Here is a 16,850-nt window from a genome sequence, read left to right on the forward strand (position 1 = left end):
TGTTTTCTTCACTGGGCTTTCCGTAGACCTTTGCATTAAGTCCTCTGCCGATCAACTGTAAATATTTAACTCTGGTCGTTATTGCAAAAGAGAATGTGTTCTCAGTGACTTACCTAGTTGAATAAAGGCTGTTGTGTGATAGATTATCTCTATTGTCTATTTCTCCTAATATAAGTTCAACAAACATCCCACCGCTTTCTTGATATTGGTCTTCTCAGATGGGAGGGGCCTCTGTTGGGTGTTGCTGGCCTGCGCTTGAGGCCCCTCCCTCTTGTTAGGCTGATCAATGAGGAATGAGGAGCTGTATTCTTCAGATCACTTACTTATGCTCTGCTGCTTCCAGCTGACGAAGGAAGATCCACACTCACTCTGAGGTAAGCTAACAGATCTCCTCATTCATTCAGAAAAAGACCAGGGGGGATGTATTGTTATCAGCAGGGTAAGATACAGTGTGAGATTACTCATTCTGACCTTTCATATTTAAGCCTATAACCTTCTATCTGTTTTTTGTTGTTGTGTGTTTTGCAATTCATTTGAGTAATTCAGTGAAGGTAATGTAATAACGATCAATTAATAATAACAATACGCTTTATTACAATTTTCTATTTTCCTTTGAAGGAATACAGCTTCAAAACATACTATGTTAAGCTAAGCAAATGTTGAACTTTAAGAGATTAACAAAATGAACATGCATGTTTAACTAGGTAAAGAGGTGCAGAAGGACAGGTTTTGCCTTATTCCAAGCACCACAGCAAGAAACACTGTCTTGGTGTGCATGTTCTCATGGAACTCTTTAACCGTAGCAAGTCGTGAATGAAAACATAGCTGAGATTGTGCCTTGCCTTGGGGCGGAAACTGCTCAGTAGAGACGGAGAAGAGTAAGATGCTTGGGGCACAGTGCCGATAGGTTGGGGTAGGTCAACATCTCACCCTCAGACACTGAAGGCAACATGATACATAGAAAGCAGCGGTATAATGCATTCTCACTGTTCCCATTGAAAGAGTATTGGTTAGTTAACCTACTGAATTGATATGCATTCTACTTCAGTATACACATTTCTCAGGACAGTTGATACACTGTGGTTTGTATTATCTCCATGGAAGAAGTTGACAACGTGTTCTGTATCTGAATTCATTCAAATCCGTGATTATGTAAGCTCTTTCAAAGCAGGTATTTGCTTTGTGTCCTTGATTTTGTATTGACAGGGTATTACCTTTAATTTACCCAGACATCAAAAACTATCATAACTAACAGAAGGGGACAGACTGGGTGTTCTACTCAGTCTGGTTCCCTGAAGCGTTACAGATTGCGCAATAGAAATGTAATGGTCATTTCAGAGACAGAAGACATATGCAGTGTTTACCGTGAATGCAGTCTCTGCTAATGTGGGAACATTGCCTTTAAATTTCAATCGCGCTGTAACACTGAAATATTACGATACTGATTGAATAGAGCCCTGGGTATCTACAGCCTGTTAAGAGCCAGGCCTATCTACAGTGAATGAGGGCAGTTAGCATAGATGGCATTATAAAGTCCAGGGTGGTGTGTATTCTTATCTCTATGTAAGAAGGTAAAGTGACTGAAACAAGAATATGTGTTCTGTATCTTAATTCATTCAAATCAGTGATTATATTATGTAAGCTCTTCCAAAACAGGTAGGCCTAATGCTTTGTGACCTCGATTTTGTGTATACTCAATATATTTGTTGTTGACTACTTTGTAGTCATCCTTGGCATAAGGATGCAGTTACACCAGTGGTTACCAAGATGGTCTGAATTAAAAGGTTAAGAATGTAACCTTGCATGAAACTTAATGTCTTTCAGCAGGAAAAAACTTAGAGTTGAGTGTTTTTTGGGGGGGTGGCCAATATTACCACTACATTACTTATCAGATCCCCATGCAATTAGAAAAGGTCTACAGCAGGGGTACTCAACTCTGACCCTACGAGTTCCGGAGCCTGCCGGTTTTCTGTTCTACCTGATCATGAATTGCAAGCAACTGGCGTCCCAGGTCTAAATCAGTCCCTGATCAGAAGGGAACAATGACAAAATACAGTGGAACTTGTTTGAGGTCCAGCGTTGAGTTTGAGGGGCCTACAGTATTCTTTTAAGAAAGAACAACAGACTTGTTGTTAATTGAACATTATCAAACATCCCTGAAAAGGTGTAAAACACATTGGATTACCTCTGAGTTTGTGAAAGGCTTCAGCTCTGGAAATAGCTCCCACAGAGTCTTTCATCTCACAAATGACAACTGTGACCAGTGTGCTTGTTCAGAGAGATAAACAGAAGCAGTCACTTTATGGCTAAACTAGACCACTGACAGTCCTGTAGCTGATGACACAATGCCTAAGTCCCAAATGGCATCCTACTCCCTGTATAGTGCACTCATTTTGATCAGGGCCTATAGGGCTCTTGTCAAAAGTAATGCACTGTGTAGGGAATAGGGTGCCATTTGGGACGTACACAACAGGTGATGACACTGACACACAGAAGAAAGAGATACTAGTGATATAATTGCTGTATTTATCGGCAGTTGCAAGCATGTAATTACTGTGTCATAACCGTTTATAACCACACGTTCTCAAAAAAAACTAAACAAAACAAAAAGTGCATTTAGCTTATCAACCAGCTTATTATTAGAATCAGGTGTGCTAGATTATAGGGTTGGTGCAGAAACCTATAGGATGGTTGCGCTCCAGGAACAGGGTTCAGCAGCCCTGCTTATTGCATTGGGGCTTGTTCAGTCTGTGTAAGACCTGGACAACATGATACATGTCAAATGTCAACAGCTAAAACAATGCTGTCCTCTGCCCTACAGGAAATGGCATGCAAGTTTGGGACATATCTAGCTTTCTTCTTTCTCCTGGCAAGTCTGGCTGTCATCATTACAATATCCGTGATCCAGGGTCATAAGCGTGTCTTTGAGTCACGTCTGAAGGTAAAAACAACAACCACATTCCTGATCCTTCTCTGCTCAAATAGCTGTATCGACAGTGTGAAGCATCTGCTAAATGACTCAAATGTAAATGTATTACCTCGAATTGACCCAGACATCAAGACAATCATGACAAGCAGAAGGTGACAGATCAGACTGGGTCTCTACAGCCTGTTTAGGAGTCAGGCCAAACTACAGTGAATGGGGGCAGTTAGCATAGATGGCATTATAAAGACCAGGGTGGTGTGTATTCAAGGCAGGTTATAAAGACCAGGGTGGTGTGTATTCAAGGCAGGTTATAAAGACCAGGGTGGTGTGTATTCAAGGCAGGTCCGCGTTGGGGAAACATTTGCTGTGAGTGGGACACATTCAAAAGGAAGGACGACACTTGACTAGTTGACTGGATACAGCTTTGGGTAACAGGGTTAATACATGATTTCTTATTAATCAAAAGATGACTAACGTTTAATAACTCTGTGAAATGGAAACCAATCACCTTTAGTCAGCACACCAGGTCTATATATGAGAAGGGAAAACTAACTTCAACACCGCAGGAACTGAGACTCTGAGGTTGGTTCAAATAGTGTTTGTTTTCTTTCCAAAAAATGTAGCAGTGCTTTATTTAATCTTGCTTGACACAATGGAATGGTACTAATGGAAGTAATCCACAAAAGTGCAAAACCTGCCCATCTACCACTCCAGGACAGGCTCAACCAAACACTCAAAGATAGCAAATACTTGGCCTGTTTTCAACCAAACACTCAAAGATAGCAAATACTTGGCCTGTTTTCAACCAAACACTCAAAGATAGCAAATACTTGGCCTGTTTTCAACCAAACACTCCAAGATAGCAAATACTTGGCCTGTTTGAATTCAGGTCTGAGTCTGGAATATGCATTATTGCTGCCTTTTTTTTATTTTATTAGGATCCCCATTAGCCAACACCAATGGCGACAGCTAGTCTTACTGGGGTCTGACACATGACATTTACAATTTACATACATTTAAAACAATACCCATTAGCCAACACCAATGGCGACAGCTAGTCTTACTGGGGTCTGACACATGACATTTACAATTTACATACATTTAAAACAATACCCATTAGCCAACACCAATGGCAACAGCTAGTCTTACTGGGGTCTGACACATGACATTTACAATTTACATACATTTAAAACAATACCCATTAGCCAACACCAATGGCAACAGCTAGTCTTACTGGGGTCTGACACATGACATTTACAATTTACATACATTTAAAACAATACCCATTAGCCAACACCAATGGCAACAGCTAGTCTTACTGGGGTCTGACACATGACATTTACAATTTACATACATTTAAAACAATACCCATTAGCCAACACCAATGGCAACAGCTAGTCTTACTGGGGTCTGACACATGACATTTACAATTTACATACATTTAAAAACAATAACATGCAGTGTGCGTATGTGTTTGCATTTATCAGTATATGTCAGTACAAACACACAAAAAATACACACAATCAGTCCTTTTGGACTGATGTGAGGACAAGCTTGACCCAGAATCTAGTTCTAGAGGTCAGAGCAAAACATTTCTATGGATTTGTCTTCATTGCCTGAGTGAGTGTTTCCTGTGTTTACAGAGTAGCTGCATTTTTCATGTATTTACGTTCTGTCCCTGTTCTCAGCTTTATGGAAGTAATAATCACACCATAATGGAGTGCAATCATTGTGCTTCTAACCAATCAGGAACGGAGTGCAATAATTGTGAGGTATTTGATGGACTGTACTTTAGGGGATAGTGGTTGTTTACCATAACATACGTTATTGCCTTTCATTATACAACGATTATGTGTGTGTGCCACTGCATCATTTCTTCATCTAATAGAATCCTCCTCCTCTTGGACAGCAGTAAAAAGTATGTTTTCACTCCTTAGGTTCAGATCCACTATAGCTGTATCAATTGACTTTGACCTGTTTCGTTGTATGAGTGAAGTAATCCTGCAGCAGGAGGATTTGATTATTCCAAAAAATAAAAAAGGATCATTTCTAACGGGAAATGAGTTTTGATAGGCTAGAGTAGGCTATAATTTAGGTGTAGCCTATGGTTGCATTTCGGACACACTTGTATATCGTAGTGGAGATCAATGTCTATCTTGTGTTATTAAGCTATATGGAATAAAAGTTGTGTACGGCTGCATTTCAGATACATTTCTGTACATTTGAATGTTGCAGGCAGTAGGACCTACAGTAGTAGGACATTTATTCTGTCTGGTGCTTTAGCGTTCGAGTGAGCGTGAGAGAAAGAAAACTGTGGGTTTTTGGTGAATTAATCATAAGGCTTATCTGCGACAACAAAGTGATCAAATTAAGACAAAACATCTGTACATGAACTAGCATCTTGAATATGTAGTGTGATTTTCCTGCTCTCCTCTGTGTGCAGTATGGCATAGTAATTGACTCAGGCTCCTCCCGCTCTACTGTGCATCTGTATCAATGGCCAGCCGAGAAGCAAAATAACACTGGAGTGGTGAGCCAGACACTCAGATGCATGGTCGCTGGTGAGTCTGCATGTTTTTAAAATCTTTTTTATTGACCCAACCCTCTTCAGAGGACTAAAGTAACTTTATATTCACAGCTATTTTGTGAAATAGACATTTTACATACATGCTCAGTATTACAAAAACATACATATTTTTGGGGGATAAACACATTAAATGTGGATACATAGTACAGAGACATATCCGGTGTACATGATAGGGTTTTCCATTATAACTAGGGTTAATTTTAGATGAATGTTGTGAACAGGGTTAATTTTAGATGAATGTTGTGATTTTTCAACCACTCCTGAACCTGTGACCACAACAAGCTACGTGGGGGCAAAACCAGAATAAACGATCTAATGATTCTGTCTCTTCGCAGCTAAAACCTGCAGAGCTGAGATGGTTGTATGCCTCATATACTGTATGCTGTATAACATTCTGTTGATGACAAGAATGTTGTATAATAATTGACATTTAAAAACGGAGTCTGTATGTTCATAATGAGAGGCAGTGTCACTGGTGAGTCTGCATCGTAATGTGATGAACCCGACATTCTCACTCAGGTCACAATCTTGTCCTTTTTTTTTATTGTACTTTATGCCCTTTTTCTCCCCAATTTCGATCTTGTCTCATCGCTGCAACTCCCCAGTGGGCTCGGGAGGCAAAGGCCTTAGACCACTGCACCACTCGGGATGGCCTTGTCCTCATCGTTTTTATGAAGATGCCATAATACATTACTTTTTGGAAAAGGACTTGCATGTGAAATGCACTTATCCTCATACAGCCTTTCAGTACCGTGTGCCACACTCCTTGTTATATAATATGTTTAAGGGCAATTCCGCCACTTTTAAACCTCATATTCATCATCTCCAGCACCAGCCAGTGTCTACATATGTGAAAAAGCGTGTTTCTATGATATGTGGTTAAAAAGATCATAAAGTCCTAAAATAATGCTTCTCTGTGACATCACAGGGTATTATTAAAAGTTTTAAAAACTGTGATTCTCAGAAGCAGCAACCTAAGTTTCTTGCTCCCCCTGTCACCGTAAATCTCACAGTGTTTGAAAATCACAGTTTTTCACTTTTAATGAAGCCATCGGGTAGACATTTTTTACTTTCTATTTTTTTCTACAAAACTTGTACCGTTTTCACAAATGTTGAAACTGGTATTGTGCTGGAGATAATGAAAATGAGGTTGAAAAGTGGTGGAGTTGCCCTTAAAGCACCTGGTTGAAAGCACTATAAACGTAATCCAGTTTTGTCTAGTGATGCAGTCTTGCTAGCTTTCTAGTGCACAATTTGCTTGTGATTTAGATAATACGTATTGTATGACTCTGAGCTCAGTCTGATTTGATTCCCTAGGCCCTGGTATCTCGGATATGTTAGTTGACAATGCACAGGACCAACAGTCCTGGGCGTCGATCCGAGAATGTATGAACAACATCACAAAAATCGTCCCCGCAGACCAACACAATTCAACCGTCCTCTACCTTGGGGCAACTGCTGGGATGAGACTGCTACAGTGAGTTGTGGGTTTCTCTTCCTCCATTGTGAGCGTACCTCACCAATCTTCTAGGTATGGAGTCCTTTACAGTCTATCTGGCTGACCTATCTCTGTTGTTGCACTTCTGGGAATGGATCCATGGTAGATACAGAAGTAGACGTGTGCATGCACACACACGCACACACATACTGATCCCACACACAGAATACTAATAGGTTTTACACCATATTTAATCAACCTACTGTAGACCTATTATTGATCTCTAAATTCTCCACTGGACTGGAGATAATTTACAACCTCAAAATGTATCTCTCTCTTGATTACAAGTTCACAGAATGAAACCAAATCCAATGAGATCTTAAAGAACCTGCAGAACTACCTCCAATCCCTGCCGTTTAACTTCCAAAACGCCTCCATCATGTCAGGGAAAGAGGAAGGGCTGTACGGATGGATCACCGTCAACTACCTGCTGGGAAACTTCCTGGAGGTACATTACAATTTTACATGAACTTCAAAACCTTTACAATAACTTTAGAATGACCTAAATAACTCTTAGGCATACTGTATGTATATGTACTGATGTGTGGGTCACTGTCAGTATTGTGGGTAAATGTATGTAGGAACAATTTTTTTGTTCTATTGTTCTTATGTTGATTGTGTGTAGTTCTGTCCTTGAGCTGTTCTTGTCTATTGTTCTGTATTATGTCATGTTTTATGTGTTATGTGGATCCCAGGAAGAGGAACTGCTGCTTCAGCAACAGCTAATGGGGATCAAAAATAAAGACATAAAGAAATAATGGACATTTTAACACAAAATCAATATTGCAGATAGATTGTTGGTTATATCAGTGTAATAATTATATGGCAGGTAGACATCAAAACTGGATGGTTTTGAAGGGAAATATATTTAAACAAATATATGGGGGATTGGAAATGATGCAGACAATTATTTCCAATCTGCCACATATTTGTTTCTTATTTTTAAAATATATTTTATTTCTTTATTATTTGACCGTAACCCTACCACCCCTCCCCTAATTGGAGATAACTAATGGACGACAATACTTAGGCTTCTACTTCCAGCTTATACACATTATATACATTTTATGGACACAGTACAGTTTACATCAGTGATCTTTTATTTTCTACATTTTTTTACCCTTCAGCTACCTTCAACCCCTCCCATTTATTTCTGAAAATCATCCAGTTTTGATTTCTATTTGCCATATATTCTTTAACAGTGCTGTGATGTTTCACAAACGTTCTGAACCTTTCTATTCTCATAGTTTCTAGTTGTAAATTAAAGATGGGCATTTTTAATAAGAGATCTATTATATTATTGATCGAATGGCTATGGCTTTTCATGTCACCCAGCAGTGCTTTCTGCAGAGTTAGCTTTAGGTAAATGTGGTGATTTTTCAGCTATTCCTGAACCTGCGACCAAAAAAAAGCTACATATGTGCAGTACCAAAACAAGTGACCTAATGATTCTGTCCCTTCACAGCAAAATCTGCAGAGTTGGGATGGTTGTATCCCCAATACAATCTATTGGTTGCAAGAATTTTGTATTATCATTTAAATTGAAAAGCTCTTTGAATCCAGTTTTGAATCCGGCGTTGTTTTGTAAATCAGTGAATAAACCATGTGCTATGGAATCAGCACATCAAACATCTCTTCCCATCTACTTTGCAACCTGTATGGTGCAGCTGTCATTTTTTGTCCTTAAATGGAACGGGTATATATTTTTTATTGATAAAAAAGAATTTGACCAACTTTAGTCTTCAATGCAGGGCCGACAGACAAGTTCATTAGCTTCTACAATGCTTAAAATAAGATTGTTTTGCGGCTCTATATTGAACCTTTTTGAGGACCATGTACGAAGCGAGCCATTGAACCCTTCAATATGGCAACATTTATTCTAGCAGTGTAGGGTTTTAATCAGAATGCATTTATCATAATACAGTACAGTTCTCATCATTGTTTTTCATAAAGATCATCATTGATTTGCAAACATCAATCTATCCTCTGGTTTGAAGAGAAACATATGGAACATGTGGGTGCGTCCTGCCGGAGGGAAGATGGTGGGCTCCATGGATCTAGGAGGGGCGTCCACCCAGATAGCGTTCACCCTCCCAGATCCCAACGCCCAGGGAACAGACATTGTACGGGTCTCCCTCTATGGCTACGAATACAACATCTACACTCACAGCTTCCTGTGTTATGGGAAGAACGAGGCTGAGAAGAGAGTCCTCGCTGCTTTAGTGAAGGTACTGTGTATAGGAAATCTGGGTTTACTTCAAATAGTATTTGTTTTCTTCCAAATACCTGATTGGTTATGCCTGGAGTGCTAAATGGGCTGAGTTTGGAGTTTTGGGACTATTCCAGCAGTAAAGAAAAATAAATACTATTTGAACCCAGAATCTGTTATCATGTCATCCCTCACATTCGTTCCTGGCAGCATTGTCAACATGATGATGATGATGATGATGATGATGCTTTTATACTTAGCTAAGTGCCTTTTTTTGTAATTAATGCAATCCTTCTGTCTAAGTCCATAACACCCATTAATATCTAATTGCCAAATCTTAAGAAATCTGAGGACACCTCATTACCTTGACACTTTACTGTCTCTCGGAGATGAGGCAAAGTGCATTATGGTATTAACCGTATTGATCTGTCCATTTCTATATTGTTTGCTTTGCAACCTTGGTCCAAAAGTGTCTGTTTTGCTAGGATTGTAGATAATGCATGCACAACTGAAGACAGCCATTTTGAGGAGACAATGTAAATAGTGGTCCCACTTTACTTATGGTTGTTCTTGTACCTGTGTAGCCTAGTAACGCTGTAATTACTACAGTAGAAAAGAGGTTCAAGCTCAGCTATTGATCATTTGGATTCCTTCTTCATGAATGTTCAAGTGACATACTGTAAATACTTTTACTGTCCTCTCTTTGTCTCACTGATCAGAACTCTGAGAACGCTACACATGTGACCAACCCCTGCTTCAATCTTGGTTACAACATGACTGTGTCGGCTGAGTCCATCTTTGGGACTGAGTGCATAGAGACGCCTGCCGACTACGATCCCAACCAGATGATCACCCTGAAGGGGTCATCAGACAACGGAGCCTGTAGGGACGTGGTGAAATCCATATTTGACCTGACCTGCACAAAGAACTGTTCCTTTGACGCAGTCTACCAACCATCCGTGGGACCCGGGGACTTTCTGGTACAGACAGACAGACAGACAGACAGTCCTGTCTGTCCTGTCTGTCTGTCTGTCTGTCTGTCTGTCTGTCTGTCTGTCTGTCTGTGGCATATTTTGCAGTTATCTAATAAATATTGTGTCTGTCTGAGCTCCTAACCCATGTTCCCTCCCTTAGGCCTATGCTGGGTTCTTCTACACTGCTCAGGCTGTCGAGCTGAAAGGCATTTCACAACTGGACCAGTGGAACTCCTCTACCTGGGAATTCTGCTCCTGGGACTGGCCCACCGTGAGTCCATGTTGTAGTTGTTGGTGGTGGTGGTAGTGGTCACTGCTCCATGGACTGGCCCACTGTGAGCCATTTTACACTGACAGCTACTGATGTAGAATCTTAATTTGAGCCAGTGTGCATCAGGAAATGTGAATTATTAAGTCTGAAATGTCAAAGTGGAAATGACAAACTTTAGAATACACTACAAAATACACTGCAAGTTTCTCAGCAATGAAAGAGTGATCAAATTAAGATCCTACATCTGTATAGCAATTTTCACATTTATAGCTGTGACAGAGAAAGGGAAGAGCATGACATTAGCTAAAATAGGGGTAAGCATATAAGTAAAATATGAGTAAATAGATGTTCTATTTAAGGATGTGGTGTAAGCTTACTCCACCTGAGAAAAAGGTGACCATGCATTCCATGACTATTGGGATCTGTTGGTATATAAAAAAGTGGACAACAGGTCAACTGTACTGTGCCATCTGAGGTTAATTTATGAGGACCTTTCCTGGGTGGTGTTTTAAATGGAACTACTGTACACACAGACAACAGATGCATTGTTTGTAAGACAGGGGTGCTGCCCAACCATTATCTAGGCTATTGCAATGTATTATTAGAAATGTATCAGAAGAAATTATTAGAGAATTGCCTCAACACATGGAAAATGTAATGGATAGACAAATGGAATGTTTGTTTGTTTTTCTTCTTTTTTTTAGCTCAAGCTAAAAAAGGCCTGGATAGCTGAAAAATACAGAAAGTCCTACTGCTATTCAGCACATTACGTCCAGACATTACTTGTAAATGGCTACAAGTTCAATAAAGATACTTGGAAACACATTGACTTCCAAAAACAGGTAAGTGTGGCAGAATACAGCCTTGGAGGTACAGGTACCTTGGAGGATCCAAACACGTGCTTCCAAATGAATGTGCAAAAATTGTCATAGTTTGTAGTTACGAATGTTTTCATGGTCATATACTGTACTGCAAAAAGAGAAACAAACAAGTAGAGAGTGACTCATTCCATTGGAAACCAATATAAATGTTGGGTATACTATAATTAACAGAGGCCAAGATCTTGACAAGGAAGCGGTTAGAATCGTTTCCTATGCCCCCAGGAAATGGAACTTGTGATGGAAGTCCAGACTGGAACTTCCAGCTGAAGTCTTTCAGTCTGTTAGACTCAATGAAGTGTAATATGAAGTATTTCTTTCAAAATCAAATCACAATACAGACTGGTTACAGTAGCTTGTTTGACATTATGAAAAATGGAGGATTTGTCCCCCAAGATGATGATTCTCTGTTTTTCATTCTTACAAACAAGCAAGCTACTGTCTCTCTGTCCTTTGTGTTTTGAGTGTCAGGAGAAATTGATGCCCTTCGTCCCATCATCAGAGGGGGTTGAAAGACATGACTTCTTCAGTGGAAGGGAAGACAGATTTTTGAGTCATTTTCCCCCTGGGGGGCATAGTTTTCCTCAATTATTTATAAACGGCAAACATTCTTCTAACTTGTAATGTTCGTTATGCATTGTTGTCTTTCAGCCTTTTCCAATAGACTATTGATGTTAAAAAAGTCAATATTCAACGTCCATCCATGTCTGAGGACGTCGGGAGATGATGTGGAAACTGGCCACTAGGGGCAACAGTGAGGCTGTTACTTTCAATTAGGTTGAGGTTTTGCTAGGGTGTTGTGAACGGGATGGCAGATGGGCGTAAGCATCTATAACTTCGAAATTTGACGTTTGAGAAACATGGATGATTCTAATTCTGATGTGAGACTGTGAGGGCTTGTAGCAAAAAATATATGATAGAGGATGCCAGAATTGGGAAAAGGGTCAGGATTTCTGAACTCCAAATCGACCACTCGCGCCTACTCTCCTGCCACTCATGTAGATCAGAGAGGATTGGATAGGTGGAAGCAGTAAGGAGATATTTCCACCTAGCCAATCAGAAGGTAATATGAAGATATTGACATAATTTTTATACTGTATCCATCCAATCCTATCAGATTGAATGTAGTGCCTAGGATGTAGAGGCTAGGTGACCATTTAGAATTGAGCAATGACCTGTTTTAAGTCTGTTCGTCCCATAAATCTTTTAGGAGATAGTGTTTTATAGGTGTGGCAGTGAAGCGTTTGAGATTTTGCAAAGATGGGTTTAAGCTTCTTCAACTAAATAAACAGAGGCAATGCATTCCATGACTACTGGGACTACTGTAGGTATTTAACTAAGGAGAACAGATCAGTTGTGCTGAACCATCTGGGGTTAATTTGTAAGGACCTCTGTCTTTATAGGGATGGCAGGTAGCCTAGTGGTTAGAGTGTTGGGATTGAATCCCTGAGCTGACAAGGTAGAAATCTGTTGTTGTACCCCTGAACAAAGCAGTTAACCTATTGTTCCCCATGCGCCAAAGACCTGGATGTTGATTAAGGCAGCCCCCACACCTCTCTGATTCAGAGGGGTTGGGTTAAATGCGAAAGACACATTTCAGTTGAATATATTCAGTTGGACAAGGTAGGTATCCCCTCTTCACTCTGTTTTGTCTGTCCCCTAGGTTATAGAGGACAGTGGTATTCAAAGGTGGTGTTGACAAATTTAAAATTAAGAGTACATTCTATTTTATGGGACAATATACAAACGTTTTTTAAGAAAGATCACTTGAAACCTATAATTTTATTGAATAAATGTATTTTATAAGAGAGCTGAACATTTTATGAATTGAAGGTTATTTGGTGATGTGAAAATCAAAACGTACAGATTTTAAGGTTGTATCGTTAGATTTGGGGTAGAGTGGGATCGCCATAATTTCTAATGAAAAAAAAAATGGGGCACCCAGAAATTCAGGTGGAAGAAAAGGAGTCCGATTGAAAAAGTTGGAATATCATTGGTGTAGGGGTTAGGGGTCAGTAGTCTGTCTGTTTTAAGTGAGTCTGTCTTTCTTCATGCAGTCTTGTCCATCTCCTATGGTGTAATCTCTTGTAGGCAGACAACATAAACATAAATGCTATGTTTAAACATGGGCACCGATGGCTAACGAACAGCAATAGGTGCTTAGGTTTTTTGTCACTGGTTATTTGGACAAATCACGATATCGCAGGTGTTAGCATCTTTGGAATTTCAAAAGGTGAGAGGACATTCAGAGGGGACATTCAGCCAATAGACTTGCCCGTAATATGCAAAAAGAGAGAGTGGAGCTCCTCTTTCTGGTTCTGGTCCTTGTTTTATCATCTTTTCATCTCTTTGTATGGGACCCAGAACTTAATCGAGAAGCTGACCAAAGAATTTAGTTTTGGGCTAACCCGAGATTACCTAGGGTGTAGGGCAGGGAAGACTAAACTGGGGCCTGTGGGCCAACGTTTGGTTTGACCCGCCAAAATATATATATTTTTTTGGGGGGGGCTTAGTCAGAGTTAGAAAAGTAAAATACTCAAGGTGCTATTTCAAAATTTGGTAGTGCATTAGCAGTCTACAGTTCTACTATTAATCATTGCCAAATTACAGTCCGGGCACGCAGGGCATGTGCCCACGAGCCCTGACCTCTAGGGGGCCCCATTGATTTTGTTAGTCACTCAGAAAACATATGAACATGGCATAAGTCATGGCAAAATGTGTAGAATGGCAGGAAATTCACTTTAAAACTGCAACAACAACAAACAAACAAAATCATGGCAAAATGTGTAGAATTTCAGGATATTACCTTTGAAACTGCAACATTTTCTCACCGTCCTATGGAAACATGAGTAGAATTGCACAGAATTGACTTTAACATTGCAAGAAACAAAAACAAAATACTACCAAGAGAGGGGGGCACTAAAATGTTTTGCCCACGAGGTGGGTGGGCCCCCAAAATGGTGCTTCATATAAACTCTGTAGCAGTTTCTGTGCCACAACGGTTACTTTGTTTCGTTCATCTTTAATACTGGTCATAAGAATGTGTTGATAGGTGTCAAGTTATATGGCTACAATTTGATTAATGTTTGAAGTGTGATTTTATGAGCGCTTACTAAAAAGTTATTGTTTAAATACCCTAAAAAACTATTGTTTACCTTTTATTTTTCAAAATAGATCATGTCTATTTGTTCGGCCTGCGGCCCACCACTCAGATTATATTTTGGCCCACCAAGCCCAAACGTTTGTTCACCTCTGGTGTAGCGGCTATGGTGCAGAGCAGGGATTCCCAAACATTTTTGGCCTGTGATCCCATTTTGATATCAATAAAATGTTTGCCACCCCACCATGCAAAAAAAGTGATGTAATCAACGGCCAATGTTAACTTTTTAAATTGGTGCTATGACAGTTTATTACAAATGAGTCTGTCTGTCTTCAAACAATTCTGTCTGTCTGTCTTTGTCAATTCTCTACTGTGTGGTGTGCCCCCGAGGGGTCGGCAGGGGGGCACGAGGGTAAAATGACCTGAGTGAAAAAGTCTGGGAAACCCTGTTCGACAGGTGTACGGGCTCGTGGTCAGTAGTCTATTTTAAGGCTACCTTACCTCTCCTCACGCTGTCTCTCTGTCCCCTCCAGGTACATAACACAAATATAGGCTGGAGTCTGGGCTACATGCTACATACATCCAACATGATCCCTGCTGAGGCCGAGCTGGTGCGTCTGCCCATGGCCAACTCTGTGTTCGGTGGCCTCCTCTTCCTCTTCACCGCCCTCACCATCGTCAGTGTCATGTTCCTGATCATCAAGGCTGTGCGCGCCTGCTACTGACCCCCACTAGAGGGCAGAGTGTTCAAATTACAGTTAAACCTAGAGTTACAGTAACTTTCCCAAAATGTGTTTTTTCCAGAAATCTGTTTTGGAAGATTCCTGGAATCAGGAGGAAATGGAATCCTCCAACCAGGATTTCTAAAAAACCTTGTAATTTTGGGAAAGTTACAGAATATGTACAGCAGCCCTAGTTAAACCCGATGGAGGAAAGTGCTTCTGGTCCCTCCCAGACACAGTTACAGCAGGCAACAATAGAACACTGACAGGTGCAAGGTATTATCACCAGATATTATCATCATCAGTTAAAGAGATTTAACAGGATCTTAAAGCCCACATAGAGTCTTATTCATTTGATTTTTAAGTCATCACTATATGTTTAATAAATCACTGTGTGTGTTTATTTCATGAAAATAACTCCAAATATATTTGTTATTATTTATTTAGAGCTTCCTTTACAATTGAAATGCACAGTCTGATCATGTGGGTGTGTTGATATAAATGTAAATATATTTACATACACAGCCCTGATTGGCAAATAGGATCATCTAGACTCTAGACTAGAGCCTACCTTATACCTTCAAAGTAGGAGGATACATATGCTAATAAAAGTTGACTGGTCATTGATCAAAATAATCAGATGAGATTGTGATGTCATACTGTGGGCCAAACACTCCCTTCCAACCGAACAGTGTTGTTTTGACCTCATACTGAAAACGGGAAATCACGTTTTGACTGCACTGCCTCTTTAAGCACTTACAAATGCATAACATATTGTACAAATTGGAATTTGTAATATATCATATTCATTGCAGGGGTACTTTCAAAACCACTGGCTGAAATTATACAAAACATAATAATGTATCTTAAGCTGTTTAAAGGATCTCTATTCCATGTGTTTGTTTGAGTGTTTTCAGCGAGAAGATACACTTGAGGGTCAGTAATGCATTATAAGATCTTGTTCGCTGCTTTAGGCTCATCCCAAACAGACGAATGAGACAATTCTAAGATATTCAGTGACTTCAAATGCTCAATTGGTCTTTAAAGTAAAATAAAAGAGAAGTATTAATTGCATAATGAACTGCTGAGCAAAAATGATCGCCGTGTGCACTAAGTCATCGGCTATACAGTACTGTAGATCAGGAGGTTGAATGAAGGTTGAAGGTAGCATGGAAAACACCTGAAATGACTACAATCTCTTTATTACATATTTTGCTGGATGGCATGGCATTATCGGTTATGTGATCATCTACCTCCGAGATTTTGCATGTTTCTCGTCTGATGTACTATATCAGCAAATCTTTGTCATACAGTCATTTTTTTGTTGGTTGAATGTTCCATATTAACAATAAACTGAACTATGATGTTATCATCTCCAGACTCCAGCTAGTTATATCGGTTTCCTCCCTCTTTACCTTACCTAGCCTACTTCCCGCTGTAGCCTTTGGGTATGTGTTCTGATTCTCCACAATTGCATGCACTTGTACTTTCCCCTTCAGAACGGTGGAGAATTGGGATGCATTTTCCTTTTTTTCTGCAATCTTTATGGCCAAGGACTTCCCCCTTCCTTTTTTCTTCCTTTTTGACTGCAATTCAATATGCTCTCGGTCAGTAGCTACCAGAAGGGGGCAGTCCTTGACCATGAAGATTTACTAGCGAGCCAAGAATTGACATCCTTTGTCTGT

The 16,850-nt window shown here is 39.9% G+C and overlaps 1 protein-coding gene across 2 annotated transcripts; it reads left to right on the forward strand.

Annotated features, from left to right (window-relative positions):
* Positions 1–229: 229 nt before the first annotated feature.
* On the forward strand, positions 230–16,545 carry LOC110485980 (ectonucleoside triphosphate diphosphohydrolase 3). Of its 2 annotated transcripts, none has more exons than XM_021557254.3 (10): positions 230–374; positions 2,822–2,941; positions 5,370–5,487; positions 6,831–6,990; positions 7,300–7,459; positions 9,009–9,239; positions 9,940–10,200; positions 10,355–10,465; positions 11,170–11,307; positions 14,977–16,545. In XM_021557254.3, the coding sequence occupies exons 2-10, from the start codon at positions 2,825–2,827 to the stop codon at positions 15,166–15,168; spliced, it is 1,488 nt and encodes a 495-aa protein (XP_021412929.1). In that variant the 5' UTR covers positions 230–374; positions 2,822–2,824; the 3' UTR covers positions 15,169–16,545. The 2 variants fall into 2 exon arrangements, with proteins under 2 accessions (XP_021412929.1, XP_036800374.1); XM_036944479.2 differs by having other exon boundaries at positions 361–439.
* Positions 16,546–16,850: the final 305 nt, after the last annotated feature.

This window comes from Oncorhynchus mykiss, chromosome 2 (assembly GCF_057628025.1).
Source record: "Oncorhynchus mykiss isolate SJ-2025 chromosome 2, ASM5762802v1, whole genome shotgun sequence".
Taxonomy (NCBI): Eukaryota; Metazoa; Chordata; class Actinopteri; order Salmoniformes; family Salmonidae; genus Oncorhynchus; species Oncorhynchus mykiss.